Genomic DNA, 17,843 nt, shown 5'->3' on the forward strand with positions numbered 1-17,843 from the left:
ATAAACAAAGTCATTACTCTTTACTGAACACTGATCCATATTCTCCATCCTGTCTATCTAGAATGGTAATTCGGTATGTTCTTTTACCTTACTACAGTAGATACATAAAAAGCAGACTAAAAACCATGGGTCTGATGAAGTAAGAAGTATTTATTCCAGGGAGATTAATCTGTGATCTGTTCAAAGACTGGCCAAATGATCAGAATAAAGAGGCTCCTTTTAGTTCTTCTGGTCCTTTTGTTTTATTCCCTCAGAGAACTGACTAAAAGCAACTTAATAACGTACTTTAGGAAATCGCCAAGTCTATAAAGGCTCGCCTACAGTACAACAGAGCAGAGCGAAGACAGATTCAAAGCATGATTCCTTTTTTCTGAAAAGCACTGGCTCTTAAACCAGGAGGCATCTCGGGTGAGTCATGATTAACATCATTTTCAAACCTATCAACCCTTGAGAACATACGTTTGGATTCAATACATATATTTTTTCTTTTTTTAGGGTTGCGCCTTCGGCATGTGTACGTTCCCAGGCTAAGAGTCAAACAGGGCTGTAGCTGCCGGCCTACACCACAGTCACAGCAGTGCCAGATCCTTAACCCACTGAGCAAGGCCAGGGATCAAACCTGCGTCCTCAAGGATACTAGTCAGGTTTGTAACCTCACGTGCCACCACGGGAAGTCTGGGTTTCAATACATGTCCTTTTCCAGTATGATTACCTTGAAAATCATGTCCACACTTCGATAAATAGATTCAAATAGCACACAAGTGTTTCTATAAAATCGCAAGGCCAAGTTCTACCTCACCTGACATATCAGCATTTCTGAAACCAGATCTTTTAAAAAAAAATTTCTGGAGTTCCTGTTGTGGCGCAGTGGTTAACGAATCCGACTAGGAACCATGAGGTTGCGGGTTCGATCCCTGCCCTTGCTCAGTGGGTTAACGATCCGGCGTTGCCGTGAGCTGTGGTGTAGGTTGCAGACGCGGCTCGGATCCCGCGTTGCTGTGGCTCTGGTGTAGGCCGGTGGCTACAGCTCCGATTGGACCCCTAACCTGGGAATCTCCATATGCCGCGGGAGCGGCCCAAGACCAAGAAATAGCAAAAAAAAAAAAAAAAAAAAAAAAAAAGAGCAAAAAAAAATTTCTCAAAAAAAACCCCTAATCATCCCAAATAGCTACATTAAGCAACTTAACCATTTTTAAATTGTAAAGTGATATACAGGGATTATTAGTCGATTTCAAAGACTATAGATAGAGTATACCACATGGTACAAATTATACCCCAGGCATGATTTCTTTTAAACTCTACGCAAACAGTAAGGCTGAGGAAATATGATTTTCCAGTCACTCTTAGGATTCCTGATGCTATTTCATATTTTGGTAAGTCACCAAACGCTTCTGTTAACCTGCCACAAAGGATATTTTTTCCTAGTCTGACAGTACCTCCTTGGTTACAGACAAAAAATGTATAATTCTGGTAGCTGGGGTAGTTTCGATAACATTAAGATATTAGCCTAAAAGGGACAGGAAAGGATACGGCACAATCTGCTTTTATCAAATAAATAACAGTTTCCTTCCAGGCATGGCTCCTGAACTCTGCCCTTTTCATTACTGCTGCAGAAAGTAGCCCTTCTCCTTTGATAACAAAGGGAGGAAACACTAGGTTTATATTGAATTGATTATCTAAACTGAAAGGCAGCGAAACCAGCCTCTTGCTATGAGGAGAGTTAGACTGGTCTAGAAAAACAAAAATATCCATCTCCTTCTACAGTCTAGGGAAGGAGACCTGGACACCATTCATGATGAGGGTGACTCTCAGACTTCTAACTTCGTCACAGGCAGATTTTTATCCTGCATGGAAGGCCACTTGTGTGGTACCTGCACCAGCCCTAACTGAACAATGTTGCGCCAGAAGCCAGATGGCTGGTCTTCTACCTGCAGGTATTTTCTATTTCTTTTATGGCCATACCCACAGCATATGGAAGTTCCTGGGCGAGGGACTGAACCCAAGCTGCAGCTGTGACCTACACCTCAGCTGCAGCAACACCGGATCCTTTAACTCACTGCACCAGGCCGGGGTTGAACCTGCACCTCTGTAGTGACCAGAGCCGTTGCAGTTGGATTCTTAACCCACTACACCACAATGGGACTCCCAGGTATGTTTTTTTCCCTTGAGGAAACATTCCTGCTATTATCTTTTCACTAGTAGTGTCAAAATTATTTTTTGTGACCTCTGTGCCACCAAGGAGGGTAAAAGCCATCACAACCTCTGAGGAGCAGGAGCAATCTAGCCAGGATGGAGTCCATCAATGTATGGCCCATGCAACACTGATTCTTGAATTAAAAAAAAAAAAAAAAAAAAAAAAGGAGTTCCCGTCGTGGCGCAGTGGTTAACGAATCCGACTAGGAACCATGAGGTTGTGGGTTCCGTCCCTGCCCTTGCTCAGTGGGTTAACGATCCGGCGTTGCCGTGAGCTGTGGTGTAGGTCGCAGACGCGGCTCGGATCCTGCGTTGCTGTGGCTCAGGTGTAGGCCGGCAGCTATAGCTCCGATTAGACCCCTAGCCTGGGAACCTCCATATGCCGCGGGAGCGGCCCAAGAAATAGCAACAACAACAACAGACAAAAGACAAAAAAAGACCAAAAAAAAAAGTTTCAAACTCCGTTTATAGTTTAGAAGTCTTAAAACCCAAGGTTAAACAAACCCCAAAGAAACACAGTTGGAGGCAGTAAGGAAAGTAGCCTGTTTTTCAATTCCGGTCCATGCTTCTTTATTCCTACTAAGTTTGTTTATTGATTCGCTCTAACAACTGAGGGACCAGTGACACCTGCTTTCCTCCTGGGAGTCTGGGATTTTGGAGCCCTAGAGGCAGAGGCTGCCTTCATGAGGGCCCCCAGTGAAAGCCTTGGGCACGGAGTCGAACCAGCCTGCTGGCAGATAGTACTTGACACAGGTGGTGTAACTCACTGTAGGAGGAAGGAGCACCTCCTGAGCGACTCCTCGGGGCCAGGACTCTGGGAAGCTCACACGGGGTTTCCTCTAGACCTCACCTGTCGGTTTCATTCTGTGTCCTCTCACTGGACTACATCACAGCCGTGAGAATGACCCTAGAGTGGCAGCCCTCCTAGTGAACCAAGGAACCTGGCCGTGGTCTAACAGAGCGAGGATTTTTAATAAGGGGAAACTTATGACTGACTTGATTTGTAAGTGCTCAAATATGGCAATGATGAAAAGGCATGACCTGAAGATAGTTACAAGAACTTCGGTTTTTAAGTGACCCCTAAAATGGTACTGTCCTATTCCGGCAGGAAAAATGTCATTCCATTTAGACACACACACATAAACACACACACAGAGAAACAGAGACAGCTTTAGCTTTTGATGAGATTAAAGCAATTAAATGGAAAATAGATGGGAATGAAAATAAGTATAGCCAAGACCATACGGAACGTTTTTCCTGAGCCAGGCAGTCTTCAAAGCGCTTTGCATCTGAATTTGTCTCATTCTCACAAAACCTTATGAGGTAGGTGCTGTTACTGTTTTCATTTTACAGATGAGAAAACTAGGATACAGAAGAGAATGAGAAATCTGCCCCGACATCACAGGGCTGCATTCAAACTCAGGCATCAGGGATCCAGAATCTATTCTTAACCATGCTATAAAAAATGAAATTCTCTTGTGGTACAGAGGGTTAAGAATCCTGCATTGCCTCTGCAAGGGCTTGGGTCGCTGCTGCAGTGCAGGTTTGATCCCTGGCCCCCAGAGAACTTGCACATGTTGGCATCACACAGCCAAAAAACCCAAACCAAAACAAAAAACTATGCTATAAAAAGAAAATGATCCTAAGAGTGAAAAACTACTCTTTAAGGAGAGAGGAATAAATGCTTTCCCACCCTGGCTTCCTGCCTTCTCACTTCTTCACTTTATTTTATAACACACTGTAACAAAGAGTCTATTTTTAGGCACTGCATGACAACAAAAGCAAAGCAGTCAACATTCTGGTTTTCTATATATACAAGAAACTTCCAGCTAGGCCAGGTCTCCACCTAAGCATAACACTTAAAAATCAAGTTGTTTATGTAAGATTGTTTCCATGTGAACAGTTAATAAACACACTTTTCCTTCATACCATCTTAATGCGCTTAGAAATGTCTAAAAGGAAACAAATATGTTAAAAGTAAGTAGTTTGTATGACCTCCCCCCAAAAAAAGCAAAGCTACCAAAAATATTTTACAAGTCAGTTTTCTATAATCTTTCTTGTTTACCAGCTTAATTGCAACATCCTGCAGATCTTAAAAACACAGGAGATGTCTTTACCAACTTAGGCCAGAAATCAATGATTTTCTGCAGAAATCAATCTTGGTTTACAGGTCCCTGAAACAACAGCATTAGCACACGTCTCTTCAAACACTATTTTGCAGAAATGAAGACAGTAGATTCCCAGCCTTAACTTACTTACAAGGCTTTGTAATAAAGATTTCACTTAAAAAAAAAAAAAATAGATCCTTTTCAACCAACTGACTGTCTAAATGTTTGGTGTAGTCCACAGCAGAGAAGTTCAAACAGCAAATGCATCTAGGTAATCAATTCCTGCTGTCTCACCACATTTCAGTTCTGCTCTGAAAGCAGACTCATTTTCTGTTTCCCCCTACCAGAAAAAAATGACCGTTGTCATTCAAATTCTGAAACGTAATACTGAAGCGATTACTTTCATTTGTACAGTTTCCTGACTAGAAAGAGAGTCATACTCCACTGATTCAGGAATATTCTTAACTCTACAAACGCATTGTTCGTATAATTTGCATGCTCACATATTCTAGTTCCAGAGTGCAGCCAAGAAAACTAAAATTTAAAAATACTAATTAAGGCGTTGCAAAGGCTTAAGTCTAAACAGAAGAGCTTAGGGCCTTTATTACTTCAGCGAAATATAAATGAATGCACAGAGTAGAGTTGTCCTCTGTTAACTCTTTAAAGGCAGAGTAACTGCTGAGAGTTTCTGATTAAATCTCTAAGCCCCAAACCATTACCAGTGACTCCAGGTATGATAGAAGCTGAATATTCCACATTGATTTATTACTCCTTGGTGTAATTAGCTGTATTTAGTGCCATTATATATAGTTTGGTTGTACCGGGAAATAGGTAAGTACATACAAATGACTCCAGGCAAATATGGCCCAGAAGCAGGGAAAAAAAAAAAAGAGGACAAAGTGTAAATAGACTTCTCGCCCAGCAGATCTCCACAGGTAAGCACCATGAGCAATTAACACTCCTTTCGTGACTGCAGCGGTTTTCAAAGTGTAGTTCTTGGACCCAGAGCATCAGCCATGGGCACCACTGGGAACTTGGCAGAAATGCAAACTCTCAGGTCCCACCCTAGATTTACTGATGTCTGGGGTGGCCCCAGCTATCTGTGTTTTAACAAGACCTACCTCCACAGGACTCTGATGTACGTTCACGTTTGAGGACGACTGTCCAGAGAGACCAGAAAAACAAGCACATTAAGCCTGGACCAGGGTTTCTCCACCCCCACACTGCTGACATTTGGGGCTGGATAATCCTTCTCAAGAAGGACCGTATTATGCGCTATAGGATGCTCAGCATCCTGTACCCTCTACATGCCAGGTGTACCCTCCTCCAGTTATGGCAACCAAAGTGCCAAATATCCCATGGGGGGCGGGGAATGGTGGAATTCTAGCATTTTACACTTGCAGTCAGAGTAGTCAACCATTGATACTGCCCAGGCTCAGGTTCTCCAAACGTGTAGAAAAACTAGGTGCTGGCAGAAAGAACGAGGGCCTCGGAGCCAGACTTGGGTTCAAATCTTAGGCCTATCATTTACTGGCTGTGTGACCTTGGGTAATTGCTTCAATGTGTTTTGAGCCCCAGTTTTCTAAATGGTCAAATCCAAATAAGATGCCTGCACCATATGTTCCATAAAACTCCCAGCAGGCCTGGGACACCACCTGCAATTAAATGCACTGCTATTTCTGCAGTAAAACAAATGAATATTCATACCACATGGGATAAATTAAGATTACAAATAGTCTCATCTATGCAGACCAAGTTTTAGCACCAAAGAGTTTTCAGGCCTAACTCCCCAAAATGAACAAACAAAAAACACATCTGATTTTTAAAATACCTTGAATTTTGGAACTGCTAAGAAGAAAAGGTGACTTGTATCCACCTCACCAGGACATGTGAGGACTGGATACAGTCACATACATTGTTCCAATTCTGTACTGAGAGAGGGAAGGGACTTTATTCTTTTTTCTTTTTTTTTTTTTTTCTTTGCTTTTTAGGGCCCCACCTGTGGCATATGCAAGTTCCCAGGCTAGGGGTCAAATCAGAGCTGCAGCTGCTCGACTACACTATGGCTCACGGCAGTGCTGGATCCTTAACTCACTGAGCCAGGTCAGGGATCAAACCTGCATCCTCATGGATACTACTCAGGTTCATAAGCCACTGAGCCACAATGGGAACTCCTGGGAAGGGACTTTTTAAAAGGTTAACTGTTGTTATTTCCAAAGTACAATTTCTTTTTTTTTTTTTTTTTTTTTTTTGCGTTTTAGGGCCACACCCACGGCATATGGAAGTTCCCAGGCTAGGGGTCGAATCAGAACTGCAACTGCTGGCCTACACCATAGCCACAGCAACATGAGATCCGAGCTGCATCTGCAACCTATACCACAGCTCACAGAAACACCGGATCCCTAACCCACTGAGCAGCAAGGCCAGTGATCGAATCTGCACCATCATGGATACTAGTCGGATTCACGTCTTCTGAGCCACAACAGGAAATCCTAAAGTACAATTTCTGATCACGTTGTTTGCTTGCTTTGAACTCTCTGATGGCACCCACCCCCCGCCCCCACTCCGCTGCTTGCAAAGTAAAGTCCAAATCCAAACTCTTAACACTGGCTCACAGAGAAAGCCCTTCTGATATGACACTGTGCCCTCCAGCTCCTAGCACACCTTCTGCTCTTGGGTGCCTAGAAATAACCGTGGTTCTGTACCCCTCGCTAATCCTTCTGTCCTTTCCCTCTGCCTGGACCAGCATCACACAGACCACTCCTCTCTCCACCAACATCTCCTCCAGGAGGCTTTCCTTGAAACTCAGCCCTCGCCCAAGGATCCACCTTCCACTGTGTCTCCCCAGCACCTGAAAAGCTGAAAGCACAGAGCCATCTCTTCTTCACTACACCATCCAGCCCTTTGGAAACAGCAATTGCAGCATCAGTTTTTTCTACCCACAGGTCAGGAACGGGCCCGGCACATAATAAATGTCTAACAAACGTTTGTTTGATGAATAAGAGTGGTCAGTGTTCTGTTTCCTCAACAGGCTGGTTCCACAAGGTCAGGAGCCATTAAAATTAATGAATCAGAAGGTATATAAAGGCAGGTGCTGTGACTTTTGATCCCTGTTGTATCTCTAGGGCCTGGCACTCAATATGCACAGCATCTCTAAATACATAAACAAGTGAGTAAATAAATGAAGACTATGATGCATGTTTATGACAATGTAAAAACCACCACATCCAACATCAACCAAAAAAATCCTTAACCACATGCTTTCATACATCTCATAAAGGGCAGCACCAGCTGAAAAGTGTGTCCTACCTTCCAGGAAGTTCTATGGGCCTGAAACACAAATTAGAAACCCAAAGCCCCAACCTTCATGGATCCAGTCATCTGCCAGGCCCTGCTGTGCCCCAGGGGAAAAAAAATGAGCTGATCTAAGGCTCCCCCAGAACATTTCAGTCCCAGAGCAGCCAAGTAATCACTTTCCATAAAACATTTCTCAGCACTGCTCCTGGCCAGTAATCTTAAATATTCAGCAATTTACCCAACATGCATGAGTCATGAATAAAATACTTTACTGAATAAAGACAGCTAAGATGTATAAAGTGTTGTCTGCATCTACGTGCAAACTATATCATGCAAATATAATTACTCTGTCCTTGGCCTGTTTTTACATTCCCCTCTCTCCCCCTCCCTTCCTGGAGACACACCCACACCTAGGTCATACCAATTACCCCCCACCTGGTCTGAGGTCAGCTACCTGTAAATTGCCCGCTCACAATAAACTCCCTCAAAATCCAAATACAAAGGTCAAGGAGGCATTGGGAGCTTCAGGATTCTCTTCCCATTCAGGATAGGCTCTCAAAGCCACAGGACTTCAAAACACAGGTTACAGAAAGGCTAGATTATGCCTCAGCCTTAAGAGAACATCAGTACCTTCCTTCTTCCAGAAAGCCCTCCCACTTTTGCAGTATCACCGCTGAAGATCACTCATTGTAGCAAAGAAAGTTTCACCCAACGACATCAGTCATTTCCTCTAAATTCCTACAGTAAAGTCATTAACCTTTTAAATTTTTCGGATTTAAAAAATGCTACAGTTTTAAAACAAATAATCTCTGGCAGAGTCTTGGGAAGACCAGAGAGAGCTGGACTGGGGAGTCCTGGGGTGCATTTCTGGCTTCCGTGTCTCTGTGCCTCTCCATGGGCTCCAGTTCCCTCTTGAGTAGAATGGCAAAATCGAATCAGATCAGTTTCCCAAAGTGTGGTAGGCACGACATCTTGTTATAAGATAGAGCTGACTTTTGAGTGCAGACAGACGTTTTAGCTATTAGTTTAACTTTTTATGGCAAGCGATAACTGCTTTTCCATTAATGGTGGAAACCGCAAACATCCTTAAAAAATAAAACTCTTTTACCATTTTTTCCATGAGTCACTTTAAAAAAAAAATTGTAAATAAGAATTCAGGTGGTTCGAGCAGCTGGGGAAAAATAACTGATCTTGGGACCTGGCGTTGCTCGAAAGGGAGGTGTAAACCTCAGCGTGGAGCAAACAGAAGTGTGTGAAAGCTCTGGAGATTTACTGCAAGAAAGGCATCCCCAGCACTCGGTCCCGCGGTAACCCGCCAGCAGTCCCGGCTCCCAGAGCAGGCGGCTAGGAACTGACCGCGGAGGGGATGCTTCCAGCTCTAGGCGAAATCCCACAAAGGAGAGTCGGGAGCGGGGGCCCAGGGATAGAAAGGTACAGAGGGGGTCCAGAACTGGAGCGACACAGCGGAGACCAGGGTAGCGAGAAGGCGGAGCGCAGTGGACGGGGTGGGACAGGTGTCCCGGGCTGGAGCTGCGAAGCAAGGACCTGAGTACCAGGCTGCAGGAGCGAGACCGGGGTCGAGACTGGAGGACCCACGAGCGGGAACCCGGGGCGGGGGGGAAAGGGTCCCAGTGGCCAGAAGAGCCGAAAGGGGCGACAGGCCGCGGGACAAGGGGGCCGTGGACGCCCCCACGCGGAGAGGGAGGAAGCGGCCGCCTCCACGGTCGGTAGCCAGCGGCAGTCCCGGCCACCCCCCGTGGCGCCTCGGCCCCGCGCACGACCCGCCGGCCCTACCTGTCCTCGCTGGCAGTGATCACGCCGTCCTCCTTGGGGATAAGCTGCGCGGCCGTGACAGCGTCCTGGTGCCCCTCGATCTTGCTCAGCAGCACCGGGCGGCTGCTCTGTGGCCTGGAGTGGATCTCGGCCGCCATGTTCGCGCGGCAGCGGCGGCTGCGGCCTCCGCGGCGAGCGGCCCATCAGCTGACGGCCGGGCGGGCGGGGACGCGCGGGTTCCGCTTCGGCTCCCCGGGCCGCGTGGGGGCCGCGCCGCCGTAAGCTCCCGAGTGCTGCCGCCGCTCCCGTATTGGCTGAGGTAGCCGCGCAGCTAAAATTACGTGGCTGGGAGAGAGGCCTGTTAGAGGCTCTCGCGAGAAGTGGAGAAAGTTACACAGCTTGGAAAGTGAGGTCATTCACTCAGGAATGGGTTGAACGGTTAGTGACAAAGAGTAATTGTCACCCAAACGGAGCCTTTCGAAAAGAATGATACTACATTATATCCATTCTAAGAAGCCTTTGGACCACACCTCCGTTTCAGACGAATGGAAGTGTGAAAAAATAAAGTGCAATTTGGAATCTTTGAAAGACACTCTTTGGTGACTATACACCGAGAGCTAGTCTAATTTTACATGGGTTATCTCAATACTGATAACAATCTTAAGAGGTGGAGAGATAAGTGCTCCCTTAGTCTCATTTTGGAGATGAGAAAACTGAACCACAGACAAGTGGAATCACTTGCTTAAGGTCACAAGGCTACAAGGAGAAAAGCAGACCTTGACCTTGACCTTGACCTGGCCTGGCACTGAGCTGGCTAAGTGCCCACAGCTTTTTCCTGTGGAACGCAGGTGTTACGGAACTGAATTTGGGTCCGTTAGCCTGGAGCACCACAAAACCAATCCACTGACACCAGGTTGTGGTGAAGGAAAGTACAGCATTTACTGGCTGAACACCAAGCCAGAAGATCAGCCAGCTCAGGTTCAAAAGACCCAAACTCCTCAATGGCTTTCAGGGAAGGATTTTTAAAGGCAACATTTGATGTGAGGGTTGCAGCTTGTGGACTTTCTTCAGATTGGTTGGTGGTGAGGTAACGGGTTATGTTTCAGCATCATCAGTCTTCTGGTTCCAGCTGGTCTGCCGCTGTTGGTCAGCCTGTAGTCACCATCTTCCACATGGGTGAGGAGGTCTTTGTTTCTGCAGAACAACTCCAAGATATGCCTCAGATAGCTCTGTCTACCCTTGAGGATGGCAGTCCGTCACTAGGCTATTATTTCACCTATCATTACTTTTCTTGCTTGACTGCTTTGCCTTTCTTTCTGCATTCCCTCACTTCCCTAATTAGTAACCAAGTCTACTCTTTGGAACTCAGGAAAGGTTTAGGAGATTAAAGCCTTTTTCTACAAATAAGAAATGGGGGACATGGAGGGGCCCTACTTTTCCTTGCTACTCCTCAATCCTGAAGGGAATGGGGGCAAGGAAGGGAAGAAAGTTTTAGATACAGAGGTTACTCATAAACTTTGCAAGGGAACTAGATTTAGGGGGGGATTTGGTTCCATAAACATCAGATAAGGCCACTTCATATGCATATCTAAACCCAGCCAAAATATAAACATTGTTTAAACCACAAAAGTGACCAAACCTCCCCCATCCTGGCTGATATGAATGGATCCTGTTTCTTTACCAATTAGACCTTTAGCCTCTTCTTGCACCCAGACAAGATTTATAAAGACATCCAGGAGTTCCCACCGTGGTGCAGCAGGTTAAGGATCCAGCCTTGTCTCTGCAGCAGCCTGGGTCACTGCTGAGACGAGGCTCAATCTCTGGCCCTGCACAGTGGGTTAAGGATCCGAGGTTGCTGCAGTTGCAGTGTAGGTTGCAGCTGTGGCTCAGATTCATTCCTGGCCTGGGAACTTCCATATGCTCCAGGGGCAGCCAAAACAAACAAACAAACAAAAGACATCCAATCATAGAATTACCCTGACAGCATTCAATTTAAAGTGAAGCCCTTCCTCTTTAAACCCTCCCCCTCCATCATCTAACACAAACCTAAATCCTATAATAAGTCCTTTCTAGTACCAACTCCCCACAGTTCCCTGGATGTGCTTTCTTCCTCCAACAATCCACCCAACTTGTTCCACTACAGGTATGTTCCTGGTGGCTTTTGGCTGGAGAACATCAACAGCAGGTAAGTTGAAGGATCATGACTGGAACCCAGAAAGTCATTGACTCCAGAGACCTCCCCTCTCCGACCCACAGCCTCCCATACACTATCTCATTCTGCCTGTTGATTGCAGAATTGTACTACAGTTGCACTGTGCACATGGCTATCCAGCACATGAAATGTGACCAATCGGAATTGAGATGTGATGAGTACACACCAGATTTTAAAGAGTTAGTACAGGGAGTTCCCATTGTGGCTCAGCAGATTAAGAATCCAACTATATCCCATGAGGGTGCAGGTTCGATCCCTGGCCTCACTCAGTGGGTTAAGATCTGGTGTTGCCACAAGCTGCAGCATAGATTACCGTTGCAGCTTGGATCTGGCATTGCTGTGGCTGTGGCATAAAGCTGGCGACTGCAGCTCCAACTCGACCCCTAGCTTGGGAACTTTCATATGCCACAGATGTGACCCTAAAAATAATATAAAACAATAAAAATATAAAAATAAATAGTTGAGGGAGTTCCCGTTGTGGCACAGGGGGTTAAGAATCCCACTAGGATCCACGAGGATGTGGGTTTCATCCCTGGTCTCCCTCAGTGGGTTAAGGATCTGGCGTTGCCACAAGCTGTGGCGTAGGTTGTAGGATCAGCTCAGATCTGGCATTTATGCGACTGTAGGGTAAGCAAGCAGCTGCCAACTCCAATTAGACCCCTAGCCTGGGAACTTCCATATACCTTGGTTGTGGCCCTAAAATAAAAAAGTGAAACAGAGACAGAACAAAAAAGTAGGTAAGCTCTTTCATTAATAGTTTTTATACTGATTACATGTTGAAATGATAAAACTGAGATCTATTGAGTTAAATAAGATATTAAAATTAATTTTGCCTGTTTCTTATTTTTTAATATGACTAATCAATTTTACATTACATATGTGGTTCACATGGTTCTTCCATTAGGCAGTACTATACTTGTACTTTCTTATGATGACGTTAATAATATCTGTTCATGGATATATTTATTTATCTATTCAACAAACGCCTAATGTATATCTACTATGGGCGACATGCTGACAAGATGAATAAGACAGTCTTCCTGCAAGACTTGCACAATCTAATTATTAGACAAACAACTGAACGACTTTCTTCGAACAAGAAATATTTATCACATGCCTACTATGAGCCCAGCACAGTCTTAAAAGCAGCCATGCTCAAAAATCACCCCTCTGCTACCATTAGAACGTGTATTCCAGGGAAAGAACCAGAAATAAATAAAATAAATGAGTAAACTACACAGTGTATTAAAAGATATTAAATGCTGCGGAGGAAATAAAGCTGGGGAGAGTGATGGGGATGATGGGGGGGTTGCAGTTTTAGACAGGATAGTGCAGTAGAGCCAGAGACGTACTACTCAGCCCTACCTTCATGGAAGGAGGGCTGTCAGCAGACTAGGTTGAAGATTTCGTCTCCTTCAGAGCCCACCTGAGCTGCAAAAGTCACGGTGGCTGGGCCATGCCCTTCATGAGGGGACAGCCTGAATTCAATAACTGAATGAAGAGTTCCTGTCTTGGCTCAGCTGTAACAAACCCAACTAAGATCCATGAGGATGCGTGTTCAATCCCTGGCCTCCCTCAGTAGGTTAAGGATCCAGTGGGTTAAGGATCCGGCATTGCTGTGACCTGTGGTGTAGGTCGCAGGCAGTTCGATCCTGTGTTGCTGTGGCTATGACATGGGCTGGCAGCTGCAGCTCCAATTGGACCCCTAGCCTGGGAACTTCATATGCCATGCGTGCAGCCCTTAAAAACAAACAGACAAACAAACAAACAAAGAAAAACCTGAATGAGACAGGGATATAAAGGCCAGGCCATTTCGCCCTGACACAGGGCACTTGCTGGGCACTACTTGCTCCAGAGCTCTCTCCTGCTGGGTCAAGGCTTTGTCAGGCAGTGGAATTCTCCAGCCTAATCCTGTTATACCCTCCTCCTTTCACAGCTGCTAATTCCTAATGAGTATAGTGCATGCCAACTTCCGTCTCCTAAGAACACAACTTGAGACAGGTGGCCAGAAATGGCCTCACCAAGAAGGTGACATTTAAACCACGAAGAAAGCAGTGTGGAAACACGGGAGAAGTGCCTCCAGGAAAAGGGAACAGCAGGTGCTAAAGCCCTGAGGTGAGGGCATGCCTAGGGTTGGCTAGGAATGCAGGGCAGCCAGGGCAGCTGGAGGAGCATGAGTGAGGAGGACAGACAGAGGTGAGGACAGTGGGGTCACCAGGCAGCCCGAGCCCTGAGGCCACTGTAAGGACTTCGGTTTTTACCTTATGTGAGAAGAGAGCCACTGGAGGGTTTTGAGCAGAAGACTGGCTTAATCCTTTTTTTTTTTTTTTTTTCTTTTTAAGGCGGCACCTGTGGCATATGGAATTTCCCAGGCCAGGGGTGGAATCATGGCTGCATCTGCACCTATGCCACAGCCACAGCAATGTGGGATCCTTAACGCATTGAGCAAGGCCAGGCATCAAACCCACATCCTCATGGATACTCGTTGGGTTGGAAACTTGTTGAGCCACAACGCAAACTTGCAGAAGACTGGCTTAATCTGTCTTCAATTTTACAAGGATATCCGTCAAGAAGCTAATGAAATAAGGCCTTTGGCAGTGTGTCCTGAGTTGCCCAAGAAGCAGAGAAGATGAATCATCACCCAGCATGGCTCAGTGTATATAACAAGGTCCAGATAACTCTCACCTTCAAGACTGCGGTAGACACAACATTGTAAATCAAAGAAACTTTAATTTAAAAAGTTAAAAATAAATACAAAATAAATATGCAAACCAAAAAAAAGAGACTGCGGTAGACTGACCAAAAGAGATGAGAAATTGGCCCCTTTATTGAAAAAGCTGCTGCTTCTGTGTGATTTCTTCCAAAGATGCTTGTAAAATTATATACACAGCTGTAACATACCTTGCAGGCAACTTACATGAGAAAATTAAAAGTTGAGTTCACCTTCATGTCACATTTTGTAAAATCAGTGTTTAGATACAAAATGACTCTTTAAAAAAGATCAAAAGCAAGAGTTCCTGTTGTGGCACAGGGGAAACAAATCTGACTAGTATCCATGAGGATGTGGATTCGATCCCCGGCCTTGCTTCGTGGGTCAGGGATCCAGCATTGCCATGAGCTGTAGTATAGGTTGTAGGCTTGACTCAGATCCCTCATTGCTGTGGCTGTGGTGTAGGCTGATACAGTTCTGATTTGACCCCTGGCCTAGGAACTTCCATATGCCTCGGGTGTGGTCCTGAAAAGCAAACAAACAAACAAACAAACAAAAACAGATCAAAAGCATATAGACAGCAATTAAATACTGTAAATAAATGACAGTATTTAATGACGAGGGACAAAGACTGAGTCCTTGGAAACATCAACATTGAGAGGCATGCAAGAGAGGGAGGAGCCAGAAAGGAGACTGAGAAGGAGCTATTGGGAAAAGGCGGACCCCTCCAGATTGGTAGATGGCAGTTTTAATAAGCAAGGGACCTTACACATCAGCCTTGTCTTGGATGACCACAGGAAGAGCAGATCTCTTCACCTGCCCCCTATACTGTCTAGATGCTCTCAACAATGCATTTCTCAATGCGGAGTCGCTGAAATGGCTCTTCGTGTGGCAGCAGTGGGTAGCACATACATTCCAAGGATAGCGAAGGGGGCCAGTAGCTTCAGGTTACCTGGGTCCACAGTAGTCCTGCCCTCTTGATACCCTCTTCCAACCCGAGCCACTATAAGCCAGGAAGAAATGGAATCAGTGTGTGCTGTCACGAGGCCAAAGAAGAAAGGTGTTTTCTAAGGCCGAAGGAGGGGATCCTTTAGATTAGTCAATCAAATAACTGGAAGTTTCCATAGAACTGCAGGGGCAAATCCTGATGGGAGTGGGTTCAAGTGGTAATAATAAAAGATCTCTTGTGGAGCAAGGGGTTAAGGATCCGGTGTTTTCACTTCAGTGGCTTGACTGGCTGCTCTGATAGGGGTTCGATCCCTGCCAGGGAACGTTCCCATACCGCAGGCATGGCCAAAAAAAAAAAAAAAACAAAAAAAACATTAACACTGTTCCTCAGAACTGATGGACTCTAGGTCCACAGATAATTGATTTCTGAGCTGCCCTGCCCAGTCAGAAGGCAGAGGCTATTAATACTAATACTGTTCTGCTGTTGACAGCTACAAGCCACATAACCCTAACAATGAACGAATGTGGCCTTTAGAGTCAGAGAACTTCATTGTTTACCAGCAGACAGATCTTTGACAAGCTAGTTAGCGTTTTTACCAATTTTGCATCTCCAAAGTCCGAAACATAATTCCTTTTATTGGTGATGTATAGAAAGCAGAGATTATATATGTACCTATTATTGCTAACTCAGTTTCTTATTTCTTTTTTGTCTTTTTGTCTTTTGAGGGCCGCACCCGCGGTACATGAAGGTTCCCAGGTTAGGGGTGTAATTGGATCTGTTGCTGCCGGCCTACAGGGCCAGAGCCACAGCAACACCAGATCCGAGCCGCATCTGCAACCTATGCCACAGCTCATGGCAACACCAGATCCTTAACCCTCTGGGCGAGGCCAGGGATCGACTCTGCAACCTCATGGTTCCTAGTCAGATTCGTTTCCACTACGCCTTGACGGTAAGTCCTTTAACTCGGGTTCTTTACCTTGGACCTGGTAATCTTTTTTTTTTTTTCTTTTTTTCTTTTTAGGGCTGCACCCGAGGCATATGGAGGTTCCCAGGCTAGGGGTCGAATTGGAGCTACAGTTGCCGGCCTACAACCACAGTCACAGCAAACGCCAGATTGCCAGATCCAAGACAAGTCTTTGACCTACACCACAACTCACTGCAACACTGGATCCTTAACTCACTGAACTAGGCCAGGGATCAAACCCGCAACTGCATTGTTCCTAGTCGGATTCGTTTCCACTCTGCCACAAAGGGAACTCTGACCTGGTCATCTTTAAATGTCTGTCCTGCCATCACCTTCTATTACTATCAGTACCTATATCTTATGCTAAACTTCCTTGACAGGATACTTTATAATTTTATTACAATAATAATAAATAAATATGTATTTCTTTTAACAAAAAGTTTTTACCTTTTCATCAACTAAAGTATGTGTGCTGGAGTTCCCATTATGCCTCAGTGGAAACGAATCTGACCTGTATCCATGAGGACACAGCTTCAATCCCTGGCCTCGCTCAGTGGGTTAAGGATCTGGCATTGCTGTGAGCTGCAGTGTAGGTTGCAGACTCACAGACTCGGCTTGGATGCCCCCACAGCTACAGCTCCGATTTAACTCCTAGTCTGGGAACTTCCACATGCCAAGGGTGCGGCCCTAAAAAGCCAAAAAAAAAGGAACAGTAACCCATTAAGCAAATACAGTTTATTTATTTATTTTTGTCTTTTTAGGGTTGCACCCAAGGCATGTGGTGGTTCCCAGGCTAGGAGTCAAATCAGACCTGTATCTGCCAACCTACGCACAGTCATAGCAATGCCAGATCCAAGCAGCATCTTCAACGTACACCACAGTTCACTGCAATGCTGGATCCTTAACCCTCTGAACAAAAACAGGGATCAAACTAGCATCCTTATGGATCCTAGTTGGGTTCATTACCACTGAGCCACTGTGGGAACTCCATGGACTAGTGTTCTAATTTGTCCTTGACTTTTCCACTCTTCACGCTCTTGATACTTTAAGTGTAATAACCATGCTGGTCCTTTGCCTGTTTGCTCTTAGATCCACGAGCCCTCTGCCCTGCCACACTCACTCTTTATTGCAGGAAGCTGACTTCTGCAAACTACATTTCCCAGACTCCTTTGCCAACTTGCTACCCCAAAAGCTTGCATGTACTCCTGAGCCAATGGTGGGAGATTAACAAGCAGGAAGAAAGCAGAAAACAGGCTATGTATTTTTCCCTCGTTCTCTCTGCTTAGGAGTTGGGTCTCTTCTGTGGTTTCCGTTCCCAGGGATGTAACTTCTCTCTCCTGTCTCAGCTGTCTGCAGGGCAGTCTCTGCGGGGGTTCCAGCCCCATGCTGTGCTCTGGTATCACCTCTTCCTTGTGTCCTGAGGTTGCTAACTCTCCTTTACCCCATGGTCCCTCTTTGGCCTTTTGTTTTTTCTGACACCTTTGTAACTAGTTCTTTGTATTACATTCCCTCCGCTGAACCCTCAGGTGTGAGTTCTGTTTTCTTGATTGGACCTTGGCTAATACAATTGCTGCAATGCTGATGCTTAATGAATAGCATCATGAGGAGCAGATAGCAGAACTCAACAGAAATATAAC

The 17,843-nt window shown here is 45.4% G+C and overlaps 1 protein-coding gene across 1 annotated transcript in view; it reads right to left on the reverse strand.

Moving 5' to 3' along the window:
* The window catches only part of WDFY1 (WD repeat and FYVE domain containing 1), a 46,046-nt gene extending 36,463 nt beyond the window's left edge, over positions 1-9,583 (reverse strand). The window contains 1 exon segment of the mRNA NM_001243647.1: positions 9,393-9,583. Coding sequence (NP_001230576.1) covers positions 9,393-9,529 — 137 coding nt within the window. The 5' untranslated portion in view covers positions 9,530-9,583.

The sequence above is a fragment of the Sus scrofa genome, chromosome 15, assembly GCF_000003025.6.
Source record: "Sus scrofa isolate TJ Tabasco breed Duroc chromosome 15, Sscrofa11.1, whole genome shotgun sequence".
In the NCBI taxonomy this organism is placed as follows: Eukaryota; Metazoa; Chordata; class Mammalia; order Artiodactyla; family Suidae; genus Sus; species Sus scrofa.